Here is a 12,162-nt window from a genome sequence, read left to right on the forward strand (position 1 = left end):
AGGATCGTGTCCCAGGGTTCTTATACATTTCCAGCAGCCTTTTGGCCTGAGAAAACAATGGGCTTAACTCTCCTTCTCCCAAACATCCTGGCAATTAGCACAGGGTAATTTATCCATTAACAGTTCAGACACAGGTTACCACAACCTTCAAAGAGACACACAGACAATAATACTATTTCCCTCAAGTATCATTATTAATGTTAATATTCCTTTTTTGATCTTTGAATCAAAGCTCTAGCAATAGACAAGCCTTGTTTGCTGACATCCCAAGCCCTGAGCAAACACCTCCCCTTGAGATTTCTAACCAGTCCTTAAGGTTCAGCCCTGGGTCAGGTCAGTCTGGGAGGTAATTAACTCTTTCTGGCCTTGTCACCTTTCAATGAGATATTATATCACACTCATAAACGTCACAGCCCCCCACTCCCCCCTAGAGCTGGGACTGGGAGCTTGGCCGTGGCTCGGGGCGGGGGGGACACAGACGGGGTAAAGGGGCTGAGGCTGGGGCCACAGCTGGGGGCGGGTGCGAAACCCCGGCATGGAAACAGCAGCCGGGCCTGGGAGCAGAGCCCTGCGTAATACCTGGGGTGCTGCACCCCTAGTTCCCATGCCTGTGGCTGCCTCCGTCACTCTCGTCTCCTTCTGGAACCCCACTTGGGCCTGGGTCCCGTGGGCTGGGTCCCGTTGGCAGCGGGTGCCGGTCCCCTGGGCTGGGTCCCGTTGGCAGCGGGTGCCGGTCCCCGGGCTGGGTGCCGTTGGCAGGGTGCTGGGTCCCCTGGGCTGGGTCCCGTTGGCAGCGGGTGCCGGTCCCCGGGCTGGGTCCCGTTGGCAGCGGGTGCCGGTCCCCGGGCTGGGTCCCGTTGGCAGCGGGTGCCGGTCCCCTGGGCTGGGTCCCGTTGGCAGCGGGTGCCGGTCCCCGGGCTGGGTCCCGTTGGCAGCGGGTGCCGGTCCCCAGGGTGGGTCCCGTTGGCAGCGGGTGCCGGTCCCCGGGCTGGGTCCCGTTGGCAGGGGGTGCCGGTCCCCGGGCTGGGTGCGGTTGGCAGCGGGTGCCGGTCCCTGGGCTGGGTCCCCTTGGCAGCGGGTGCCGGTCCCCGGGCTGGGTGCTGTTGGCAGCGGGTGCCGGTCCCCGGGCTGGGTGCCGTTGGCAGCGGGTGCCGGTCCCTGGGCTGGGTGCCGGGCGGAGCAGCATGCTGACATGGCCCCGCTCTTCTCCCCAGGGCGCCATCGCTGCAGGGCCTGGCGGACGCTCAGCTCTCCAAGCTGCTGGACTCCATGGAGGAGGTAGGAGCTGGGAGCTGTGCAGTCCCACGGGCCCCACGGGCTCCCTCGCCTCCAGGGATGGGGCTGACCCATGGCACTGACAGCGCCTCCTCGCCCCGGGAGCGGCACACGGGAGGCTGCACTGGTGTCTGTCCAGCAGGGCCAGGACTGTCCACGTGTCCGTCCCGCGGAGCCAGGCCTCTCCGCGTGTCCGTCCCGCGGAGCCAGGATTGTCCGCATGTCTGTCCCGTGGGCAGGGGCGGCTCTAGGAATTTCACTGCCCCAAGCAGGGCGGCGCGCCGCGGGGGGCGCTCTGGCGGTCTCCGGTCCCGCGGCTCCGGTGGACCTCCCACAGACGTGCCTGCGGATGCTCCACTGGAGCCGCGGGACCCGCGGCCCCGCCGCTGGCACGTCGGCGGGCGGTCCACCGGAGCCGCCTGCCGCCCTCCCGCGGGATGCTGCCCCAAGCGCGCGCTTGGTGCGCTGGGGTCTGGAGCCGGCCCTGCCCATGGGGCCTGGGCTGTCCGCGTGTCCGTCCCACGGGGCCAGGCCTGTCCGTATGGAGCTCGGCCTGTCGGTGCGTCTGTCCCGCGGGGCCGGGCCCGTCGGCGCGTCTGTCCCGCGGGGCCGGGCCCGTCGGCGCGTCTGTCCCGCGGGGCCGGGCCCGTCGGCGCGTCTGTCCCGCGGGGCCGGGCCCGTCGGCGCGTCTGTCCCGCGGGGCCGGGCCCGTCGGCGCGTCTGTCCCGCGGGGCTGGGCCCGTCTGTGCGTCTGTCCCGCGGGGCTGGGCCCGTCTGTGCGTCTGTCCCGCGGGGCCGGGCCCGTCGGGGCGTCTGTCCCGCGGGGCCGGGCCCGTCGGCGCGTCTGTCCCGTGGGGCCGGGCCCGTCGGCGCGTCTGTCCCGCGGGGCCGGGCCCGTCGGCGCGTCTGTCCCGTGGGGCTGGGCCCGTCGGTGCGTCTGTCCCGCGGGGCTGGGCCTGTCTGTGTCCGTCCGTGTAGGCAGGGTTGCCAGGTGCTGGGTTTCGACCGGGACGCCTGGTGGAAAAGGGACCCCGGCGGCTCTGGTCAGGGGCACAACAGGGCTAAGGCAGCTCCCTGCCTGCCCGGGCTCCGTGTGGCTCCTGGAAGCAGCCGTCACGTCCCCCCTCCAGCTCCTAGGCGCAGGGGCGATCAGGGAAGCTCCGTGTGCGGCCCCTGCCCCGAGCACCAGCTCCGCAGCTCCCATTGGCCAGGAACTGGGGCCAGTGGGAGCTGCCGGGGTGGCGCCTGTGGGCAGAGTCAGCGGGCAGAGCCGCCTGGCCACTCCTGCGCTGAGGAGCTGGATATGCCAGGCCGCTTCCGGGACACATGCGGAGCCTCCCTCCCTGAGCCTCCCTCCCTGAGCCCCACTGTGCAATGGATCGGGAGCTGCCTGAGGTCAGCACTGCCCGGCTGGAGCCTGCACCCCCTCCCCAACCTCCTGGGCAAAAAACCAGGTCAGAGCCCCATCCTGGAGCCCACACCCCCTCCCGCATGCCACCCCAGGCCTGAGCCGCCGCCTGCACCCAAACTCCCTTCCGGAGACCACCCCTCCCAGCCCTGAGCCCCCTCCCACATCCCACCCTCAGCCCTGAGCCCCCTCCTGCACCTAACTCCCTCCCAGAGCCCACACCCCCTCCTGCATCCCAACCCCATCCCCCTGCCCCAGGTCGGAACCCCCGCCTGGAGCCTGAATCCCGCACCCCCTCCCACATCCCAACCCCCTGCCCTGAGCCCCCTCCTGCACCCAAACTCCCTGGGTCTGTCCGTGTGTCCGTCCTGCGATGACGGGTCTGTCCGTGTGTCCGTCCTGCAGTGCACATTCGCTCATGACGAGGTGATCGTTCGCGAAGGGGACGAGGGGAATAACTTCTACATCATCCTGAGAGGAGAGGTGGGTCCAGCCCGGCCCGGGGCCCGACCCCTCCCCTTCCCTGCTGGGGCCCGACCCCTCCCCTCCCCCTGCCCGGCCCGGGGCCCGACCCCTGCCCTCCCCCCGCCTGGCCCGGGGCATGACCCCTTCCCACCCCTGCCCTGGCACGAGCCCTCCCTTCCCTTGCCCTGGCTGGGGCACTACCCCTCCCCTCCCCCTGCCTGGCCTGGGGCCCAACCCCTCCCCTTCTCTACCAGGGCCCGACCTCTCCCCTCCCCCCCCGGCCCGGGGCCCGACCCTCCCCCTCCCCCTGACTGGCCCGGGCCGACCCGTCCCCTCCCCTGCCTGGGGCCCGACCCCTCCCCCCCCGCCTGGCCCGGGGCATGACCCCTCCCTTCCCCCGCCTGGCCCGGGGCACGCCCCCCCCCGACCCCCCGCCCGGCCTGGGGCCCGCCCCCGCCCCCCCCCCCCCGCCCGGGGCCCGACCCTCCCCCTCCCCCTGACTGGCCCGGGCTGACCCGTCCCCTCCCCTGCCTGGGGCATGACCCCTCCCCTCCCCCGCCCTGTTGGGACAACAGTTCACCCCCCGTCCCAGGGGTTCTTGGGAAGCTGGGCAGGGCTGCAGCCCCCACCTGGCACTCCGGACGCCTGGGTTCCATTCCCCGCTCAGCTGGGCTAACGAGCCCAGGGCCTTGTCTGCCAGCAGCCCCTCCGTGCAGCCAGCCCGGGCAGATCGCGCTCACCCCTTCCTCTGGGGGAGCCCCCCCGCCCGCTCCCCTCCCCTCCCCAGCCGCCCAGAGCCCCCCCGGCTCCGCGGCCACAGGGGAGCAGGGGCAGTTCGGGGGCGGGCAGGTGACTCTGGGGAGCCTGGGGGTCGGGGTGCTGCTCCCCTCAGAGAGCCCAGGTGTAAACACTGCCAGTCCCCTGCCCCTGGGCCTCCTGCCCCCACCCCTCCAGCCCCCCCGAACTGGGCTCCTCTGCCCCTGGGCCCCCGCCCCCACCCCTCCAGCCCTCCAGAACTGGGCTCCCCTGCCCCTGGGCCTCCTGCCCCCACCCCTCCAGCCCCCCAGAACTGGGCTCCCCTGCCCCTGGGCCTCCTGCCCCCACCCCACCAGCCCCCCAGAACTGGGCTCCTCTGCCCTGGGCCTCCTGCCCCCACCCCTCCAGCCCCCCTGAACTGGGCTCCTCTGTCCCTGGGCCTCCTGCCCCCACCCCTCCAGCCCCCCAGAACTGGGCTCCTCTGCCCCTGGGCCTCCTGCCCCCACCCCTCCAGCCCCCCCAGAACTGGGCTCCTGTGCCCCTGGGCCCCCTGCCCCCACCCCTCCAGGCCCCCAGAACTGGGCTCCTCTGTCCCTGGGCCCCCTGCCCCCACCCCTCCAGCCCCCCCAAACTGGGCTCCTCTGTCCCTGGGCCCCCGCCCCCACCCCTCCAGCCCCCCAGAACTGGGCTCCTCTGCCCCTGGGCCTCCTGCCCCCACCCCTCCAGCCCCCCCAGAACTGGGCTCCTGTGCCCCTGTGCCCCCTGCCCCCACCCCTCCAGCCCCCCAGAACTGGGCTCCTCTGCCCCTGGGCCCCCGCCCCCACCCCTCCCGCCCCCCGAACTGGGCTCCTCTGCCCCTGGGCCCCCGCCCCCACCCCTCCTGGTCCTCCAGAACTGGGCTCCTCTGCCCCTGGGCCCCCGCCCCCACCCCTCCTGCCCCCCCAGAACTGGGCTCCTGTGCCCCTGTGCCCCCTGCCCCCACCCCTCCAGCCCCCCAGAACTGGGCTCCTCTGCCCCTGGGCCCCCGCCCCCACCCCTCCAGCCCCCCCGAACTGGGCTCCTCTGCCCCTGGGCCCCTGCCCCCACCCCTCCAGCCCCCCCGAACTGGGCTCCTCTGTCCCTGGGCCCCTGCCCCCACCCCTCCAGCCCCCCCGAACTGGGCTCCTCTGCCCCTGGGCCCCCGCCCCCACCCCTCCAGCCCTCCAGAACTGGGCTCCTCTGTCCCTGGGCCCCCGCCCCCACCCCTCCAGCCCCCCCGAACTGGGCTCCTCTGGCCCTGGGCCCCCGCCCCCACCCCTCCTGCCCCGCCAGAACTGGGCTCCTCTGCCCCTGGGCCCCCGCCCCCACCCCTCCAGCCCCCCCGAACTGGGCTCCTCTGTCCCTGGGCCCCGGCCCCCACCCCTCCAGCCCCCCCGAACTGGGCTCCTCTGCCCCTGGGCCCCCGCCCCCACCCCTCCAGCCCTCCAGAACTGGGCTCCTCTGTCCCTGGGCCCCCGCCCCCACCCCTCCAGCCCCCCCGAACTGGGCTCCTCTGCCCCTGGGCCCCCGCCCCCACCCCTCCTGCCCCGCCAGAACTGGGCTCCTCTGCCCCTGGGCCCCCGCCCCCACCCCTCCAGCCCCCCCGAACTGGGCTCCTCTGTCCCTGGGCCCCTGCCCCCACCCCTCCAGCCCCCCCGAACTGGGCTCCTCTGCCCCTGGGCCCCCGCCCCCACCCCTCCAGCCCTCCAGAACTGGGCTCCTCTGCCCCTGGGCCCCCGCCCCCACCCCTCCAGCCCTCCAGAACTGGGCTCCTCTGTCCCTGGGCCCCCTGTCCCCACCCCTCCAGCCCCCCCGAGCCCCTCTGCCCCCACCCCTCCAGCCCCCCAGAACTGGGCTCCTCTGCCCCTGGGCCCCCTGCCCCCACCCCTCCAGCCCCCCAGAACTGGGCTCCTCTGCCAGCCCAGAGGCCCCTGCCCCCCGGCCCTCCAGGCCCCCAGGAGCGAAGCCCCAGCCCCCATCTCCCTGCAGGTTCGGGTCAGCAGGCATGTGCAGGGGCGGGAGGAGCCGATCCGGGTGCTGCGAGCCGGCGAGCACTTCGGGGAGCTGTCGCTGCTGCGGTAGGTGCCACCCAGGAGCCCCTCGGCCCCGCCCAGCCGGCCCTGGCACCCGCACACCAGGGGCCCATGCGGGCGCTCGCACCGGACGTGCAACGCACACACCACGGGGCCTGGCACATGCACATGCACACACACAGACACACGCGCGCACGCACACACACACACCCCCCGCGGGGCCTGCCACACACACACACGCACACACATGTACACCAGGGGGCCCAACACAGGCACACCCCACGGGGCCTGGCACATGCACACACACAGACACGCGCGCGCACGCACACACACACGCACACCCCGCGGGGCCCGACACACACAAGGACACCGCAGGGCTCAGCACACACACACGCGCACACCCCACGGGACCTGGCACACACACACGCACCGTGGGGCCCACGTGGGTGCTCACAGCCAGATGTGCGCACGCCCCGTGCACACGCGTGTGCGCTCCCTGGCGCTCTCCCCATCCCTGTCACCCCTGGCACAGGTGGGCTCCCCGGTACTTGCCCCCAGTGTCTCTGCTCCCCGCCCCCACACGGACACTCCCAGCCCACGCCCGGGGCGCAGACCCCCAGTCACCCCCCACCCCAGTCCCCGGCTCCCCGTCCCAGTAGAGACGCCAAGTCTCCTGTCCCCCCCCCCCACCAACCTCACGGCCTCTCTCCTCTCTACAGCAACATCCGCCGGACGGCCACCTGCCGGGCGCAGGGGGAGGTCGCCTGCATCACCGTCACCAAGGAGTGAGTCGGCCCCAGGGGGCGGGAGCCCCACGCTAGGGGGCACCATGGTGCAGAGGGGACTTGACTTCAAGCCCTGCCCCATGGTGCCACGGACATGGCATGCGGTGCCCAGGGCGGGCTTCACCCCCCCTTCCTCCACAGGCCTGCCAGCCAGAGTAACTGGAGCCAGGACTCCTGGGTTCTCTCCCTGGCTCTGGGAGGGGAGTGGGGGCTGGTGGGTTGGAGCAGGGGGGCTGGGAGCCAGGACTCCTGGGTTCTCTCCCCGGCTTTGGGAGGGGAGGGGAGGGGGGGCTGGTGGGTTGGAGCAGGCGGGGCTGGGAGCCAGGACTCCTGGGTTCTCTCCCCGGTTCTGGGAGGTGAGGAGAGGGGGGGCTGGTGGGTTAGAGCAGGGGGGCTGGGAGCCAGGACTCCTGGGTTCTCTCCCCGGCTTTGGGAGGGGAGGGGAGGGGGGGCTGGTGGGTTGGAGCAGGCGGGGCTGGGAGCCAGGACTCCTGGGTTCTCTCCCCAGCACTGCCACTAATTTGCTATGTGCGCTTGGCCAAGTCCCTTCATCTCTGCTCCTCCCTCCCCTGTCTTGGGTCAGGGGCTGCGCTGTGCCTTGGCTCCTGGGGGCAGAGACTGTTCTGGGGGGCTGGGACCCTCCACCGGTCCTGCCAACACCTCCTGTCTCCTCCCTCCCCGCAGAGACTTCCAGGAGATCTGCCCCTTCTGCCCCACGCCCAGGCAGCTCTCAGAGCCGTGAGTGTCTCCCTGGGGATGGGGAGGGGGGGTCCTGCTAACACTGCCCCTCCATGGGGCCAGGGCATCCCTGTGTGGCGAGGCACAGCCAGGACCATGGGGGGCAGGTGCCATGGGAAGGTAGGCGGGAGGGGCACCATGGGGGCAGGTGGCAGGGCTGGGTGCCATGGGAAGGTAGGGGAGAGGGGCCATGAGGCAGGTGCCACACAGTGGCAGGGTGGCAGGGGATGCCAAGGGGTGGGTGCCACGCAGGGGCAGAGGGCTATGAGGCGGGTGCCATGGGGAGGTAGGGGGGAGGGGCCATGGGGGCAGGTGGCAGGGGTGGGGGCCATGGGGCGGTGGGTGGCAGGGGATGCCAGGGGGCCATGAGGCGGGTGCCATGCAGTGGCAGGATGGCAGGGGGCCATGAGGCGGGTGCCACGCAGTGGCAGGGTGGCAGGGGGCCATGAGGCGGGTGCCACGCAGTGGCAGGGTGGCAGGGGGCTGTAAGGCAGGTGCCACGGAGTGGCAGGGTGGCAAGGGGCCATGAGGTGGGTGCCACGGAGTGGCAGGGTGGCAGGGGGCTGTAAGGCGGGTGCCATGCAGGGGCAGGGTGCCAGGGGGCCATGAGGCGGGTGCCACGCAGTGGCAGGGGGCCATGAGGCGGGTGCCACGCAGTGGCAGGGTGGCAGGGGGCCATGAGGCGGGTGCCACGCAGTGGCAGGGTGGCAGGGGGCCATGAGGCGGGTGCCACGCAGTGGCAGGGTGGCAAGGGGCCACGAGGTGGGTGCCACGCAGGGGCAGGGTGGCAGGGGCCTGTAAGGCGGGTGCCACGCAGGGGCAGGGTGCCAGGGGGCCATGAGGCGGGTGCCACGCAGTGGCAGGGTGGCAGGGGGCCATGAGGCGGGTGCCACGCAGTGGCAGGGTGGCAAGGGGCCATGAGGCAGGTGCCATGCAGTGGCAGGGTGGCAGGGGGCCATGAGGCGGGTGCCACGCAGTGGCAGGGTGGCAAGGGGCCATGAGGTGGGTGCCACGCAGGGGCAGGGTGGCAGGGGCCTGTAAGGCGGGTGCCACACAGGGGCAGGGTGCCAGGGGGCCATGAGGCGGGTGCCACGCAGTGGCAGGGTGGCAGGGGGCCATGAGGCGGGTGCCACGCAGCGGCAGGGTGGCAGGGGGCCGTAAGGCAGGTGCCACGCAGTGGCAGGGTGGCAGGGGGCCGTAAGGCAGGTGCCACGCAGTGGCAGGGTGGCAGGGGGCCGTAAGGCAGGTGCCACGCAGTGGCAGGGTGGCAGGGGGCCGTGAGGCGGGTGCCACGCAGTGGCAGGGTGGCAGGGGATGCCATGAGGCTGGTGCCACGCAGTGGCAGGGTGGCAGGGGGCCATGAGGCGGGTGCCACGCAGTGGCAGGGTGGCAGGGGGCCATGAGGCGGGTGCCACGCAGTGGCAGGGTGGCAGGGGCCTGTAAGGCAGGTGCCACGCAGTGGCAGGGGGCCATGAGGCGGGTGCCACGCAGTGGCAGGGTGGCAGGGGCCTGTAAGGCAGGTGCCACGCAGTGGCAGGGGCCTGTAAGGCAGGTGCCACGCAGTGGCAGAGGGGCTCCTGTCCTGGTCCCAGGGGACTGACCCCCTGTTTGGTTTGTTCTCGCCCTGTCAGAGACGTGGCCATGCTGGAGGTTCCCTCCCTTCCTGAGCCCGGACGGTGAGTCCCAGGGGCCCGGGGCCCCGCACAGACCCAGCCGGCCCTGGAGGGATCCTTCCCCTCCGCCCGGGTCTCCCTGGCTCTGGCTCGCAGAGAGTCAGAAGGGTGGGGCTGGAAGGGACCTCGCCAGGGCCCCATGTCCAGCCCCCCGCGCTGAGGCAGGGCAGTGTGGAGGGGCGGCAGCAAGGCCTGGCTTTTCACAGCTCATTGTCCTCGCTGATGGGCCATCGCCCCCGCTGCCTTTTCCATCCTTGTACCCGAAGGCTTGGCAGCGGGGTCACCCCAAGCAGCGGGGCTGAAATCCGGACACAGGTCAATACTCCTGACTCCAGATACAGAAACGACACCGGCACACACACTGGAGAATCGTAAATCAGAACCGGGCCAATGATCCCTCACAGGAGCCATCTCCATAGTGCCTCTCCCCGCCCCTCCGCCCAGCCCCGATCCCCCGTGCCCCCAAACCCACCTCTGCCCAGCTCCGACCCCCCCAGCCCTGATCCCCCCCACACACACCCATCCCCACCTCTGCCCCACCCCGATCCCCCCAGCCCTGATCCCACCCACACACCCATCCCCACCTCTGCCCCACCCCGATCCCCCCAGCCCTGATCCCCCACACACCCATCCCCACCTCTGCCCCACCCCGATCCCCCCAGCCCTGATCCCCCCCACACCCATCCCCACCTCTGCCCCACCCTGATCCCCCTAGCCCCGATCCCCCCCCACACCCATCCCCACCTCTGCCCCACCCTGATCCCCCCAGCCCTGATCCCCCCACACACACCCATCCCCACCTCTGCCCCACCCCGATCCCCCCAGCCCTGATCCCACCCACACACCCATCCCCACCTCTGCCCCACCCTGATCCCCCGTGCCCCCAAACCCACCTCTGCCCCACCCTGATCCCCCCCCCCCTGATCCCCCCCCCACACACCCATCCCCACCTCTGCCCCACCCCGATCCCCCCAGCCCTGATCCCACCCACACACCCATCCCCACCTCTGCCCCACCCTGATCCCCCCAGCCCTGATCCCCCCACACACACCCATCCCCACCTCTGCCCCACCCCGATCCCCCCAGCCATTATCCCACCCACACACCCATCCCCACCTCTGCCCCACCCCGATCCCCCCCGCCCCGATACCCCCCCCACACCCAACCCCACCTCTGCCCCACCCCGATCCCCCCAGCCCTGATCCCACCCCCACACCCATCCCCACCTCTGCCCAGCTCCGATCCCCCCAGCCCCGATCCCCCGTGCCCCCAAACCCACCTCTGCCCAGCTCCGATCCCCCCTGTGCCCCCATCCCCACCTCTATCCCCCCGATCCCCCTGCCCCCCAGCAGGCTCTCAGGCGCGTCCTTTCTTTCTGTTCCAACACAGTGTGAGGTGCAGGTGCCTTCTGACAAACCCGCTGCCTCCAGCTGCGGCAGCCGGGCCCTTCCCAGGGCCCTGCCCATAAACGGCTGTGGCCAGGTGCGGAGGGGATCAGGCTGGCCTGGCAGCGCTGGGGCAGGTGGGGGCAGTAGCTGCCCCCAGGAGCAGGAATGGGGAAGCAACCCAGCCAGAACCCTGTGGGAGGCTCCCCTAGGTGAGGGGGAGCGATGGGGGGGCTCCCAATGGGGGGCTGGGGGAGGAGAGCTGTGCAGGGGGGGTTGGGGCTGGAGGGAAGGCTGGCTGGGTGTGGGGCCCACGCGGTCGCGGGGGGGCTGGGAAGGGGGCTGGCTGGCTTTGGGATCTTGCCCCTAGAGCTTCCACATGTAAGTCAGACCCAGTAGCCTATGGACCCTGCCTGGTTCTTAGACCCATGGAGTGTCTGCTTGGGGGGCCCTTTCCTTCCCCAGCCCCAGCCCCACGGCTTTCCTGCCTTCCCCCTGCACCCCCATCCTGATGCCCCCACACGTCCTCCCTTCACACATACCTGGCCCCCACCTTGTCCTCCCCCCCCGGCTCCTGCCAGAGAAACCCCTGCGACATGGGGGCCCCGTTGTGCCCAAGATTCGGTGGAGGGTAGGGACAGGATACAGAGGGACCTAGACAAATTGGAGGATTGGGCCAAAAGAAACCTGATGAGGTTCAACAAGGACAAGTGCAGAGTCCTGCACTTAGGACGGAAGAATCCCATGCACTGCTACAGACTAGGGACCGAATGGCTGGGCAGCAGTTCTGCAGAAAAGGACCTAGGGGTTACGGTGGACGAAAAGCTGAATATGAGTCAACAGTGTGCCCTTGTTGCCAAGAAGGCTAACAGCATATTGGGCTGTATAAGTAGGGGCATTTCCAGCAGATCGAGGGATGTGATCATTCCCCTCTACTCAGCACTGGTGAGGCCTCATCTGGAGTACTGTGTCCAGTTTTGGGCCCCACACTACAAGAAGGATGTGGATAAATTGGAGAGAGTCCAGCGGAGGGCAACAAAAATGATTAGGGGGCTGGAGCACATGACTTATGAGGAGTGGCTGAGGGAACTGGGATTGTTTAGTCTGCAGAAGAGAAGAATGAGGGGGGATTTGATAGCTGCTTTCAACTACCTGAAAGGGGGTTCCAAAGAGGATGGATCTAGACTGTTCTCAGTGGTAGCAGATGACAGAACAAGGAGTAATGGTCTCAAGTTGCAGTGGGGGAGGTCTAGGTTGGATATTAGGAAACACTATTTCACTGGGAGGGTGGTGAAGCACTGGAATGGGTTACCTAGGGAGGTGGTGGAATCTCCTTCCTTAGAGGTTTTTAAGGTCAGGCTTGACAAAGCCCTGGCTGGGATGATTGAGTTGGGTTTGATCCTGCTTTGAGCAGGGGGTTGGACTAGATCCCTCCTGAGGTCCCTTCCAACCCGGATATTCTGTGATGCTGTGAAGGGTGGGCCTGTGGCCTCAGCCCCCCTGAGAACAAGGGGGGCACCTTTCACAGGGCAAAGCCAAGAACCCCAGACTCCCTTGAGCCGTTTCCCTTTGATGAGGGGGAAGGAGTCTGTGACTCAGGGCCACAGCTGAGTGTGTGGGGCAGGT

At 70.2% G+C, this 12,162-nt stretch overlaps 1 protein-coding gene across 4 annotated transcripts in view; it reads left to right on the forward strand.

Moving 5' to 3' along the window:
• The window catches only part of LOC123367685 (cGMP-dependent protein kinase 1-like), a 58,982-nt gene that overhangs the window by 37,830 nt on the left and 8,990 nt on the right, over nucleotides 1-12,162 (forward strand). For all 4 annotated transcript variants that reach the window (XM_045012082.1, XM_045012083.1, XM_045012084.1 and 1 more), the window contains 6 exons: nucleotides 1,215-1,278; nucleotides 3,089-3,166; nucleotides 5,912-6,000; nucleotides 6,675-6,740; nucleotides 7,425-7,478; nucleotides 9,110-9,154. In XM_045012082.1, coding sequence (XP_044868017.1) covers nucleotides 1,215-1,278; nucleotides 3,089-3,166; nucleotides 5,912-6,000; nucleotides 6,675-6,740; nucleotides 7,425-7,478; nucleotides 9,110-9,154 — 396 coding nt within the window. The remainder of the gene's footprint in view (nucleotides 1-1,214; nucleotides 1,279-3,088; nucleotides 3,167-5,911; nucleotides 6,001-6,674; nucleotides 6,741-7,424; nucleotides 7,479-9,109; nucleotides 9,155-12,162) is intronic.

This window comes from Mauremys mutica, chromosome 3 (assembly GCF_020497125.1).
Source record: "Mauremys mutica isolate MM-2020 ecotype Southern chromosome 3, ASM2049712v1, whole genome shotgun sequence".
NCBI classification, from domain to species: Eukaryota; Metazoa; Chordata; order Testudines; family Geoemydidae; genus Mauremys; species Mauremys mutica.